This window comes from Passer montanus, unplaced genomic scaffold (genome assembly GCF_014805655.1).
Source record: "Passer montanus isolate IOZ18808 unplaced genomic scaffold, ASM1480565v1 scaffold21, whole genome shotgun sequence".
NCBI lineage: Eukaryota > Metazoa > Chordata > Aves > Passeriformes > Passeridae > Passer > Passer montanus.
Window position 1 is genome coordinate 7,855,528 of NW_024366703.1, and position 12,443 is coordinate 7,867,970.

Genomic DNA, 12,443 nt, shown 5'->3' on the forward strand with positions numbered 1-12,443 from the left:
TGTATGGATCACCAATTATTTGGGAGAAAAGCAGACTGCTACTGTATATGAACGCAGTCTAAATCACAGTCAGGCTCTGTTCTACTTTTTTCCAGTGTTATTACAACAAATAAACAATCATAATATCCTGTACTTTGCCCCAGGAGCAGTTCTGCATACTGCATTTACCTCTGTGTTTCTTCAGGACCCTTGAAAGGTTTATCATAAACTTCTCTATAGAGACAGGGGAGCTCCAGCATTCTTGAAATCTGGACATCACACACAGGATCATCCACTTTATCTGGAAAGGCAATGAGAACATGTAGACCTGGCCAGCACTCCCACACAATTTTTTCAGCAAGCAAACCTGAGGCAGCACAACAGAGCTTCACAGCCAATATTAAATTGGCAAAATTTGTTCACTGTGGTTTTTATAAAAACAAACCACAAAGGCCAATCCTTCTTTTACAGTTTACAAGGAGGTAAAATGGGCTGTTGTGGTGCATTACAGATTATGCTTTTGTCTGACAACTTATTTAACCAGAATTTATGATCTCTATTTTACCTTTCAGCGGCCTTTATCCATTAAATGAAGTTAACACATAGTAAGAAGCTTTATTTGGGCCAAAGTGAAACCAATTTAGAAGCTATTTTGAATTGCATGGCTCTCTTTGGTATTATTATCAACCCATGAATGGGTTGTATGTACTCATAAATCTTCTGACTGGATAGGGAGGCTGAACTCCCTTGCAAATTTAAGCTAGAACTGAAAAATCTAGAGTTTTTATCTGGCTTACACAGGTTTTTTAAAAGAGAGGATTTTCTTCACTAAAGAAATAATTTCAGTATTATCTCTGTAAGACCTCACTGGAGAAAACCAGCTCTTACACAACAGCACAGAGAGGGAACTGAGAGGAAATTATGTAACTGGAAGCTCCCAGAGCTGTGGGCTGCAGAGCCCTGCTGCTCCAAGAGCTGTCAGACGCATAGGCAGCACCTGCATGCAGATCTGTGCCTGAGGAACACTTCTCCTTCAGTCTGCAAAGCCAGGGAGCTGAGGAGAAGCCAGGCTTCAGTGGGACACTGCTCATATGCTGCTGCCTGCCCATGGAATGGATTGTACAGGCTGTGACAAACAGCAGCCACTTCTCCAAAGCCCTCCGTGCCCTTGGTGAAGTGGGACACAGAAGGTTACCAGCTCCCTTTCCACAAGCTTTGGCTGCTCTATTTCAACACAGCAAATCACTCTTGGAGACACCTAACCACAGTGTCTCTGTGGTATTCTTGTATGCATGCTAATCAGCTTTTACAGTTTTTCCAGGAATGCCTCGTTTACAGGCAGTCTAATCTCACACATCACATAGTGTGTCTTCTAACCTTATGCTGCTACAATTGAAATTAAGATATACAGAGAAAATCCTTAGAAAAATGAGATGCCAGAAAATAATGTGGGAAATATTCAATTAATTACCCACAGCTCAGATATTTTCACAGATTTAGACATCTTACATATATCACAGAATCATAACACTCACAAAAACATGAAGCCTGAATTCCTCTTTGTTGCCTGTAGGTTCGGACATAACCTCTGACTCTGACAACATCTCCAATCTCCAGCTTGGTTTTCTGGCTTACTGTTTCTTGGAGTTTCTTCAGCTGTTCAAACACACTGAGACTGCTGGGTGTACTTGAATGACCTGCAAGAAGTGAGGGAAAGGGAGTGAGGCACTAAAGCCGATGCATGAATTATCCTTTTGCATTCATTCACCTAAGCACCACAGGAGTGATATCACTAAAAAAGGGTAGGGTCCCAGGCACCATGTGTGCTGGGTAGGAAAACTTCTGGGTGACAAAATTAGTTTACGGTATTATACTTATTTGAATTGTTCATCTGGGGAAAATATAAAAGGGAGAAGATACTGATTTACCAATGAAAATGTCATAGATAGGTTGCAAAATTGAAATATAAATTTGAAATTGATTTGGTCAGTTTTCGATTTTGTCATGCTAAGATGGATGAGAGGGGAAAAGAAAAGTTAGCTGAACTTTTTATATAAAAGAAGAATGAGTCATCTGAGGTGGGACCAAAGCATTCATGTGATGCAATTTGATGTCTATGCTGGGGTGAATGCAACTGAGGTGAATGCAACTTGACAGAACTTCACATTTACATAACACAGCTTTGTAGGACAGTAAATCCTTCATAACTTAAAACCTGATTATTGCTCCAAGTATCCCTGTTCACAATTACAAAAGGCTGGAAGAAAGTTTCTTGTGTCCTCTAAGAGCTTTCTTGAGCAGGTACAAATAAATGAATTGCCATTCTTAGTATAGTGTCCATCCAAGCACTACTGATGTATGTGCAAAATAAGAATACAAGGCTGAAAAGCATTCTTGGCCCTTATTCTATTTCAAGTAGTATTTCATGCAATTCCTTTTAATGCATCTAAGTTCCTCATTTAAGTTCCTCAAAACTGATTTGATTGCGTGTCTCCCTTTTCTTTCTGTTTTTAGGGAGCTGTGAGCTGTGCCAGATCATCACCTCACCTCTCTAAAGTGAGAGCGGCCTTCTACATTCCAGTTGGGACCATTTGTACCACCTGTCATATCATTGTTAAATATAAGTATGAATTATCTGTCTGTATAAATGGGCTTGTTCCACAGACATCAGAGTTTTTAACTTTTACATCAAGCTTTCCTTTCTCCATGCTATTAATATGTATTCCTAACACTGCAGATGACACCAGTGAGATTTATTTCAGTAGGATTTGATCAGCTCCATATTAGGGTTGTCAATCCACTACATGGGCTTCCAAGAAGAGCCAAAGTAGAAAGAATTCTGTACTTTGATCTACAAGTAACAGTGGGAGAGAAAGCAAAGAGACAGCCAGACACTGGTGTGCTGTTCTGTTACTGAGTGCAATAATATATTAATTTCAAATGCACAATTACTGCACATTTAGGACTTGCCCGAATTGTAAAAGACTGCTGGCATCATCTCACTCTGTTTGAAGCTACTTTCAAGTTCACTGCTGACAGTGTCTGTATGAGCAAGAGTATATGAATACGAACAAAGCAAGGATAATTCCTGAAACCATAATCACAAGGGCAGGTCAATGGACTGACTTTGGAAACAGAAGTTGTGGCACATTTCCAGCCTAGTTTCTTACTAGATGAAGTCACAGAAAGAACCTTAACAGGCAAATTCTCTGAACAATGTCACAGCATAGAAGTGAAATATCGTATTACTCAAATAAGGAAAAGGCAGGGACAGGACATAATGTAATGGTTTTATTGGCATCACCCCTGAACAAAACACAAAAATTAATAGAAAATTCCTAAAATGGCCCAGGCAGTATGATGTTCTTTTAGAAAAGAGAACAGTTGAATTTGCTCTTCTGCAAGTCTGATCACATGCCAAATTATTTAAGACAGACATAAGTAAAAACAAACAGTCAAAAGAGGACTTATTTATTTGATAAATTACCTGATAAAGGTGTTTCTGCTACCATGGGATTTTTCCAGCAGACACAATTTATAACTCCAGTACTATCATCCACTGCAAAAAAAAATTGCAAGCATTACAGACTAGGAAAGCAGGCAGTCATGTTCCAAGAAGTGAAGATACATAAATATGTAGGGAGATAACAGCCAAGGACATCTCATTCCAACTGGTTTGGAAGGTATCGTTGGTGTCCAAACTCTGCTTGCATATCTGAAATAATTTCCACAGTTGTTTCAGACATGGAAGTAGCTCAGCACCAGATGTGGCTATGTGCATAGTAACAGGTATATTCTCAAAGAAAGATCATACACTACTTTAAATTATGAGGCTTCAGTACATATATTGGATACTAAGCGTTTCAGTCTTGTTGAAAAGATCAGGAGAAGAATTAGTTTCAAAGGCTGAAGTCAGACAAATTAAAACAGGAAACCAGGCACAAAGTACAGCAGCATTACTGTTAAGTGATGAAACAGCACTTCAATATTTGGGGATACAACCACGTGAATAAACCAGGAGTGCAGCTACTTGCAGCTGCACTCCTGGTTTCCATGCCAATATTATGCTCAAAGTCTGCTGGTCTTTCCAATATAAGATGATTTCCAGGGAGCAGAAAGGCAGCTCCTCTAGGCAGGAAGGACAGAAGACATGCATGCTTGTGGTTCTGCTCTAAACCAGGAATTCCCAATTTAGAGTGTAGGTGCTGGTGGCATGCATGCCACTTCCTCTGCTGAAAAGGCTCAACACCTTCTCCTGAGCACGGAGTTGTTCTTCCTGTTCTGCCAGTGTCCAATGAAAATAAGTTCTACGATTTCTGCTCCAGGCACTGCATTGTCGGTGACAGCAGGAAAAGACAAAACTCAAAGGAAACTAAAATCAGTCTGAAGAATCAATTTTTTATCGATCAAGGGATGCAACAGATGCCATATGCAACAAACACTCTAAATAGAAAGACACTAAATGTCTGTCAAGGATCATCCAGCCAATGCACTTATTTTTCTTGAATGTAACATCTCCAAGACTGAGATTCCACTCCACAAATGGAAACCTGCAATTTTCTTCTGCTCCTTAAAGCAGGTCCATGACTAAAGAAGTATCAGCAATGTTTACCATGAAGGTGCTGATTGATACCTGCAGTAATTTCCTCTGGGAACCATAGCATCAAAGCAAAATGCTTTTGCATTGTCTCATATGTTTTAAAACAATCTCCCTGATTGGGGGGTCTAATTTCAAATTATTGTTTTGCCTTCCTGTTTCCAAGCAGTTCAGCTGCACATTCCTATTAGCAAACTTACAGCACTTATAAGATGCAGGCAATTCCAAATTCTATCACAAAAGTATGCTCCTCTCTGCTATCTCTGTTTTGAGCTGCTGTGTCTGCAACTATTTCAGCAGCTTTAATTTTGCACCAGAGCACAGATAATGATCTGCTGGTAGGATTTCCTCTCCTTGGTACAGACAGACTGCAACTATTTTAGTAGGAGGCAGAACCCTCATAAGCCATGCCCAAGCCATCCGTGCAAGCCAGCAATGGCAACAAGAAGCAGAGCAGATAATATTTCACTCTTGCATTCCAGAGTTTCTAGATGTTCCAGCTTGCACCAACGAAGACAGACAGGCTTCCTAAGAAGGGCTTGGAAACAAACCAAGTAAGACTGAAGGATTAGGAGGCCAGACTCCTTCTCCTCAGCGTAAGAGCTGAAAACAGAGCTCTGGAGAGACTGACCTGTACTTGACCACAGAAGGAATCTGGTAGCAGAGTAAGGTTCTGAAACAAAGTTTTGCAATTTCATAGATGAAAGCTTTGAGCAAAGACAAGTTAACTCCTGAAGTACAGACGAATGAGATCTCTTGCAATTGTATTCTAATTAGACATGAGAATGTTAATCTATTTTAAGTGTACAAGGGGTCTACACACTTTTAAAAACTTCCTGTGCTCCCTGTGCCGCCCTTCCTCATCTCTAAACTTTTGTTTATTTGGGTTTTTTTGTGGATTTACTTTTTGTTTGTTGGGGTTTTTTTCCTGGTTTTTGCTTGTTTGGCTTTGGTTTCTTTGATTCTTGCTTAATTATTTGAGGGATAGCTCAAAGCTACCTGCTAAATGAGATGATTGTCTAAATTTTTATTTCTTTATGACAAAAAGGGTATGGCTCTTGTCAGGCCTGCACGAACCTACTAAGATGCTGGTGAATTATTTTTTGATTTTAAGTCAACTGCCTTTCAGCTTTTCAAGTCAGATTTGGAGTACAAAGAAAACCCCACATGACGTTTGGTTTCGTTAAAAAAGAAAGGGGACAAAATAGGTCAGAAAGGCACATTACGTAAAATATGAGCTTGATCAAAGCGATGTTTTGATTAGATATCTTTCTCCTAACTTATCATAATAATAGCAAGAAACAATCAAATCAAAGTGTCAAAATTAGATATTACACAGCATGCAATTTTTTGTAAGCCAGAAAAGAGTAAATTAACTCTTTTTTACAATTACAATTTTGTCATCAGTTCTGGGGCTGTAGAGTTTTCAGCAGAGGACCTAAGATTCTTTAAAGTGAGCAATGTGTATTCTGAAACAGACAAATAGGAAATGGGGGAGGATCACGACAGGGACACGAAGACATTTCAGTTCCCTATCAGAGGGAAAGTACAAAGGGGGAATTGCTTTGTAAGTCGCTTTTAAGCAGATGGAAAGTGAGCAAGTCCTGATCAGTGTGTGGCACTCCAACTGATGCAACCCCTGTGACTCACCAGAGTCTGTTGAACTGAGAGATGCAAGAAGTTACAAGCAGGAAACTGTCTAAGAAGTTACAGTTTTGTGCTGGTGGACTTGGCCTGCCTGAAAGGGAGGGCAGGCTGGGGAGGGGCACCCTGGCAGGTAGCCTGAAAATTCAAACCAGGAACTGCTGGAACAAAGAGTGGAGTTGGATGTGAAAGGACAGCAGGAAGCCAGGCTTACTGCGAGCTGCACTTGAAGGTCGGCTGATCTAAGGCCTTAATTCCACTACTCTGCAGCTTCTTTTTATTTCTATTCATCTAGTTTCTGCTCCAGTCAAACATTTTCCACAGGTTTAGTTGTTAAACTGCTGCTGAGAGCAACATGGAAAACCCTTACCCATAGAATTGGTTTTGTCTTGGTCATTTTGATTCTGTCGTCCTCTGTTTTCATGAAGTGATAAATGCATTTGCAGTCAATGCCACCCTGCAGCAGTTTGATGCTGGGAAACCTGGGTCCTAGTTAATTCATCAGCTGTATCTTCACAGTACTCCCAAGGGTCAGGGAACTGGAATTTTACAAGCAAGAGAACTGGGAAGGAGAGGCACTCTGTGACTCACCTCCACCAGGTGAAAACCCATGGCAGAGGAAGACACTGGACATAAGGGCTTCAATAGGATCTCTGCATTTGGCTCCCTCTTCCTGCTGTGAGGTGACCTCCCCCCACCTTTTGAAACTTGCCACATCACCACTGCTCCACTCTGCTTTTTCTCCAGATGTAAAAGACAGCTGAACAAAATGACAATCAGATGTTTCCATGTTAATAAAACTGAATACTGGGAAAAGCAATATGGAGGAGACAACTCCCAGCTGGTGTTGGCAAGGACTGGTGCTATGATGCTCGAGTTCATTTGTTAAAACTCTTGTGCACCTAAACATAAACAAGCTCCTGACTGCTATTAGAAGCTGGCTCCAAGATATGATAAGACATACAAAAAGTCAGAAGGGATTTCTAAGGTTCAAATATGGACGAAATAATTTCCCATTTGTGGGCACTGTTAAATATGTTTGCATCTGACCAAAGGTACTGCAAATAGGGGAGGAAGGCGGCAGAGTCCAGTGACAAAGCAACACCCAAAATTAAGATTTGCTACATGAATCAATTACTCTGTGTTAACTATTTAATCCTCTATTTTTCAAGTGGAGACAATCAGTAGCTTCCCTACATTTGCCAAGTCATCTCAGCTGTAGATATACATTGTATTAGGATGAGAGCATGTTTGTTTCAAGAATACACAATGACCACACAGGGAAACCTTTCAGTTCTAACATTAACTAAGATAAAAGGCTGGTAAGTGCAAGAAGAAAGACATTTTCCTTACCTCCACACTTATAAAAGGCATCTCGCTCCTTCTTTTGAACCACTATCCCAACAACATCCACCTGTCTTATTGGATGTCCATTATAAAAGAATATACCTAGACACAAAACATGCTTGATTAGTGTAACCATTTCTTTCAACATCCTACCCTATGTAGTCACATTTGTCAATAAAAAAAAACATACTTTCTTACATATTTAATATATCTTAAATTATACAGTGCCTACACAGGAAAAATCTCCTGCATCACTGAAGACTAGGGACACTAAAAGGAGAAAGTATCAGCTGTACTGAGGATACCAAAAGCTTGCTTTTGTAAAGTGTCAGAATCTTATTAACCTCTTGTTTTCCTGCACATTTGGATCTGAAAAACAGTTTGTTTGCTGCAAGCATTTGGGAGTTTTTGTTTGTTTGTTTTGTTGTTTCATTTGGGTTTTTGTTTTGCTTTGCTTTGTTGTTTGGTTTGGGGTTTTTTTATATCTTCATAAGGCTTCAGAATAAATAATAGAACACAAAGGAAGCAGTTTGAGCTTCTCACAATGCAGCTGTTCCTGATTAAGGCAGAGCCTCCGAAAGGAAAACTAACATAATTCTGTCTTTCATTTCTAGAAGAACAGGAGCCGTGGGGGCAGGGGAGAGCAACAGCCCTCTCAGACTGCAGAGTACACTACTGCAGTCATTGTGGACTGCATCCTGAACTTCAGTTTGAAAACACAAGTTCTAAAAACATCCCTTCAAAGCTATTTTTGTGCATCTATAAAGATAACTTAAATAACACTTAGAAACATGTCCAGGAAACAGTGAGAAATCACAGCCCAGTGGACTCTGACAGCACTGAGGTTGCTTTGCTCTGTAATTCCTTTCAAGAGAGTGATGAATGTTGTTAACAAACACTAATGTAAACATCATACACTGAGGCTTCACAGTCCAACAGCAGGAAGAAAATAGGGCAATAAGCTCCAAATATACCCTGGGCTGGCTAGTTTTCAGTGAATGTGTTTTCTTCAGTTTTCAAATACTGCTTCTTTACTGAAATAAGCCATCTGGGATGTTCAATAACTGTCTTCTGAAAAGTAGATAACTCAAGGGACTCAGAAGGGAGCATTTGGCTCCATACACTGTGGCAAGTGTTATTCTTACAAAGGGAAACACAGCAGCAAGGGAGTCAGAAAAATGTTCTGTATAAAAAAACCCCTAAATCCAAAATCCAAAAATAACTTGTCCTACATAGCCAGCAGCCTTAAATGAGTCTGGAATTAACTTTCTTCACGCAAGACAGAGAGAAAACACAAAAGTTTCAGAAGAAATCAGAGGTGATCAGCTGAGCAGCTCATAAGCAGAAATTTTGCTCATAAAAATCCACTGCAATGTTTTGAGGTTGCATCTATGGCTATCATCTCAGATCTGGCTATACTAATTGTACAGTCACTGGTCAGGTCATAGAGAATGTTTAGCAGGTCTGTTCACTTGTCTCTCACTTCATTTACCAGGGCACAAATAAACACTGCTGCAGAAACCCCCAGTGGAGATGCTCCCAGTGTAAGTAGTCATTCACTGAATCTTACAACATCTCTGTAAAAGGTCTGGGCTAGTTTCTGGTCTAGAGTAAGACTGTGGAGCAGAGACTCCAAGATCCTGATTATGCAAACAAGCAACATGTTATTATGTTTGTTTCCCAGTTAGTAAGCTGAGTTTTGGCAGATGACAGAGACCAAATAAAACTGGTTCTCTCCCTCCCCATAAATTCACGTGGAACTCCACCCTTACTCTCAGAGAAACAACCTGAATTAATTTGAAGAATGAAATTATATTTAACCTATTAAAAGTTGTTGGAGTTGATGGCTTCAAAGTGTAAATTACTCCTCCTGCCAGTTTATTTGTTCAAATTAAGTCCATATTGGTAGCAATAAATATATACTAAATATTTGAAGCTGTGGACAAACACATTCAGTGAGGTTCCTAATACCCAGTAATCAACACCCAGAGCAATATGCCATTACCACAACAGCCACAGCAGTGCTACAGGGGGCTATAGATACAGAAATCTCTAGGGCAAGTGCTGATCATGTCTGTACCAGCACTACTGTGCTGTTTGCCATTCCTTTAATTATTATTACCTCCTTTTATGCTATTTGTAGCTTCCCTTCCTTGTTGATAAACTGACACAAAGCAGTGGTGCATGATGACTCTGAGAAAAGCTCATTTCCATGATGTGATTATGTGTTACAACTGAGTTTGACACCCACTCTCATTGCAAGGCTGCTAAGACAACACAATTGCTGTTTTTATCTGGGAGACTTTCCAGCCTTCTTGTCACCATTTATAGCAGCAGAGTAATTGGCCAGGTTTACTGCTTCCCTCTGTGTTGTTTTAAGGGATTAGTCACTGTGGCATCAAATCCTAATGCTTAAAAGTGGAAAGAAAAAACTCATTAGGTCATTCAGTCCATTTCCTCAGGGCCAATATAAGACCATTTTGTACAGTAAATTCCTGGCAATCTGTACAGTCAGGATATAAACAATCCCAGTGAAGGGTATCCCACCTTCTTCCTGGGAAGGCTGTGCCATGGTCTAACAGATGGCATTCTAGGGATGTTTTTCCTGACATTCAGACTGTGTTTCTTTCCATTCTTCCTAGTTACAACTTTTTGTTTTGCACTCATTCATTCTTAATTACCATTACTTAATGACTGATTTATAGCCAACCATATACTTAGCTTCAGCTAGTCTTTAAAAGCCCATTAAAGGCAGGAAGCATTGTCAACAAACACCTACGTTCTTCCTTCCCCAAAAGGTATTAATTTTAGTGTTTTTGTTGTGCTATCATTTGTTGCCAACAAATAAGATACACAGAAAAATGTCTGGTTTGGTGTGTATACAGCACCAGGAGAATGAACAAAATTCAGGATGTTGGTTCTAAGAAATTTCATTTATTTGAAGTTTGGTTTAGAAAATTATGTAGGATTGCAAGCAAGCAGAGTGCCAGATGCACAGGAAGTGGAGAAAGCTCAAATATACCAACTGCAAAGGCTGATATCTTGACATGACAGATACCACCTCCTTAGGATCATATTATGAAAAAACCAAAGGTAATAACAAAACTGAAAAAGTTCCTGAAGCAGAAGCCAACTCGGTTAAATAAAAGAACAGGAAGTGAAGTAAGAAGGGAAATTCAGGTAATTTTGGAAGCAAAAAAAAAGAGTAGGACTGTACTTTCTAGGACTGTTCCTGCTGTCATGAAATGTTTGTTGGTGTTTATAAGGTTAATTATTCTGAATACATTTTCACATGTGTATGTACTAATGTTCAAGTCCAAACTACAATTCTGTTGGCATTGAATCGTGTTGGATTTTGTTTGAGAACAATTAAAATATCTGTAACTGATGAAGAACAGTTTTTACCAGATGCATTTTCCACAGCAGTACTACTAGAAGATATCTATGAGACAGTTTAAAAAGACCTCTACATAAAACTTACTGTAGGGCAGACATCAACAACAGTAGCCTAATATTGCAATGGATTTATGATAAAAGTCTCTTGCCATGCTATTTGACAGAGGATAGATTAGATAGATAGATAGATAGATAGATAGATAGACAGACAGACAGACTGGTATTTATGGTTTGTGAAGTCCTTATGTACATAAAAATGGTTGCAAGAAGAGAAAAAACACCCACCAGCCCTTAATTTCTCCAAAAATAGCATTGCTGTTATCCTTGCTGTTAAAGAAAACTGAAGAAGAATAACAAAACCTACAAGGCAAAGCATATTCAAAGAGCCAAACAGCGGTACTTAAGTCTCTGTGGACAGAAAAAAAAAACCAAAAATAAAAACCACAAACAAAACATCAAAACCAAACCAAAGACATACAATGTGCTTAGGGCTTATTGCTTTTCCCCATTAATTCTAAGTTCTCTGGGCTCCTCCCTGATAATCTTGCACTGTGTCAGGCTTCACTTGGGAGTCATGAACCCTTGCACAGCAGAAGACACACTGCAGTCTATTTAAAGCCTGTGTAGTGAAAACAGCAGTTCAAGGTCAGAGCTGTGTTACTTCAGCCAAAGTTCACATGTGGGTGACACTGCAGACCAGCAGGACACAGACTGCAAAGCAGACACTTGTGGGGCAAGGTCCAGCATGGAGGCCAGAATTTACTGTAAGGTTGTTCCAATGTATGAAGAATGTCATACATCTATCATATCTAGAAATTAAGGAGACAAAACCTCAAAACCTATATCTGTCTTATAATGTATTTATATCTATATGAAAAAGCAAAATCACACATCCAGCAATGTCGTCAACTGTCAAAATTTTGCAAAAAAATGTAGAGATAGTGGAGAGATAACACATATGGCCACAAAGGACAAGCATTTTTTAGAATTAACTTTATCAGAATATAACAAGGACCACCACACAGAGGAAACACAACATTATCTTGATGTAAAAGAGGTCCTGGAGAAAAAGGAAACCCATTTTACCAAATATATTTTATTTTTCACATACAACCTGCTGTTCTTAGAACTGCTAAGAGATATTAACATAATTTAGCTTAAGGTAATGGAAAACTACTTTACTGATGGTTGTGAAGTATTCTTCAATCCCTTCATAAAAAGCACAACACAAATCAATTATAAGTTTTCTGGGTTCCTCCCTGATAATCTTGCACCTGTGTGCATGATAATCAGCACTGATAAATACATACCTGGCACCTGTACAGATTCTCTCATTTCTGTAATATCTTTAATATAGAGTCTTGCAAATGCAGAAAATACGGGATCTATACCCCAGTACAGAGAAGGCATCTCTTCTTCATACTTCTCAGACTCAGACTTCATCCGAAACCTGTGAACACAGAAGGAGCTGAAATTGTTT

The 12,443-nt window shown here is 39.3% G+C and overlaps 1 protein-coding gene across 4 annotated transcripts in view; it reads right to left on the reverse strand.

Annotated features, from left to right (window-relative positions):
• Window positions 1-12,443, reverse strand: part of STN1 (STN1 subunit of CST complex) — a 41,788-nt gene that overhangs the window by 16,232 nt on the left and 13,113 nt on the right. For 2 of the 4 annotated variants that reach the window (XM_039709329.1, XM_039709330.1), the window contains exons 2-7: window positions 12,274-12,413; window positions 7,574-7,669; window positions 5,208-5,249; window positions 3,467-3,538; window positions 1,515-1,676; window positions 169-280 (exon numbers count right to left, since the gene is read on the reverse strand). In XM_039709329.1, the coding sequence (XP_039565263.1) occupies window positions 169-280; window positions 1,515-1,676; window positions 3,467-3,538; window positions 5,208-5,249; window positions 7,574-7,669; window positions 12,274-12,406 (617 nt within the window). In that variant the 5' untranslated portion in view covers window positions 12,407-12,413. The remainder of the gene's footprint in view (window positions 1-168; window positions 281-1,514; window positions 1,677-3,466; window positions 3,539-5,207; window positions 5,250-7,573; window positions 7,670-12,273; window positions 12,414-12,443) is intronic. The other 2 variants (XM_039709331.1, XM_039709332.1) reach the window with 2 other exon arrangements.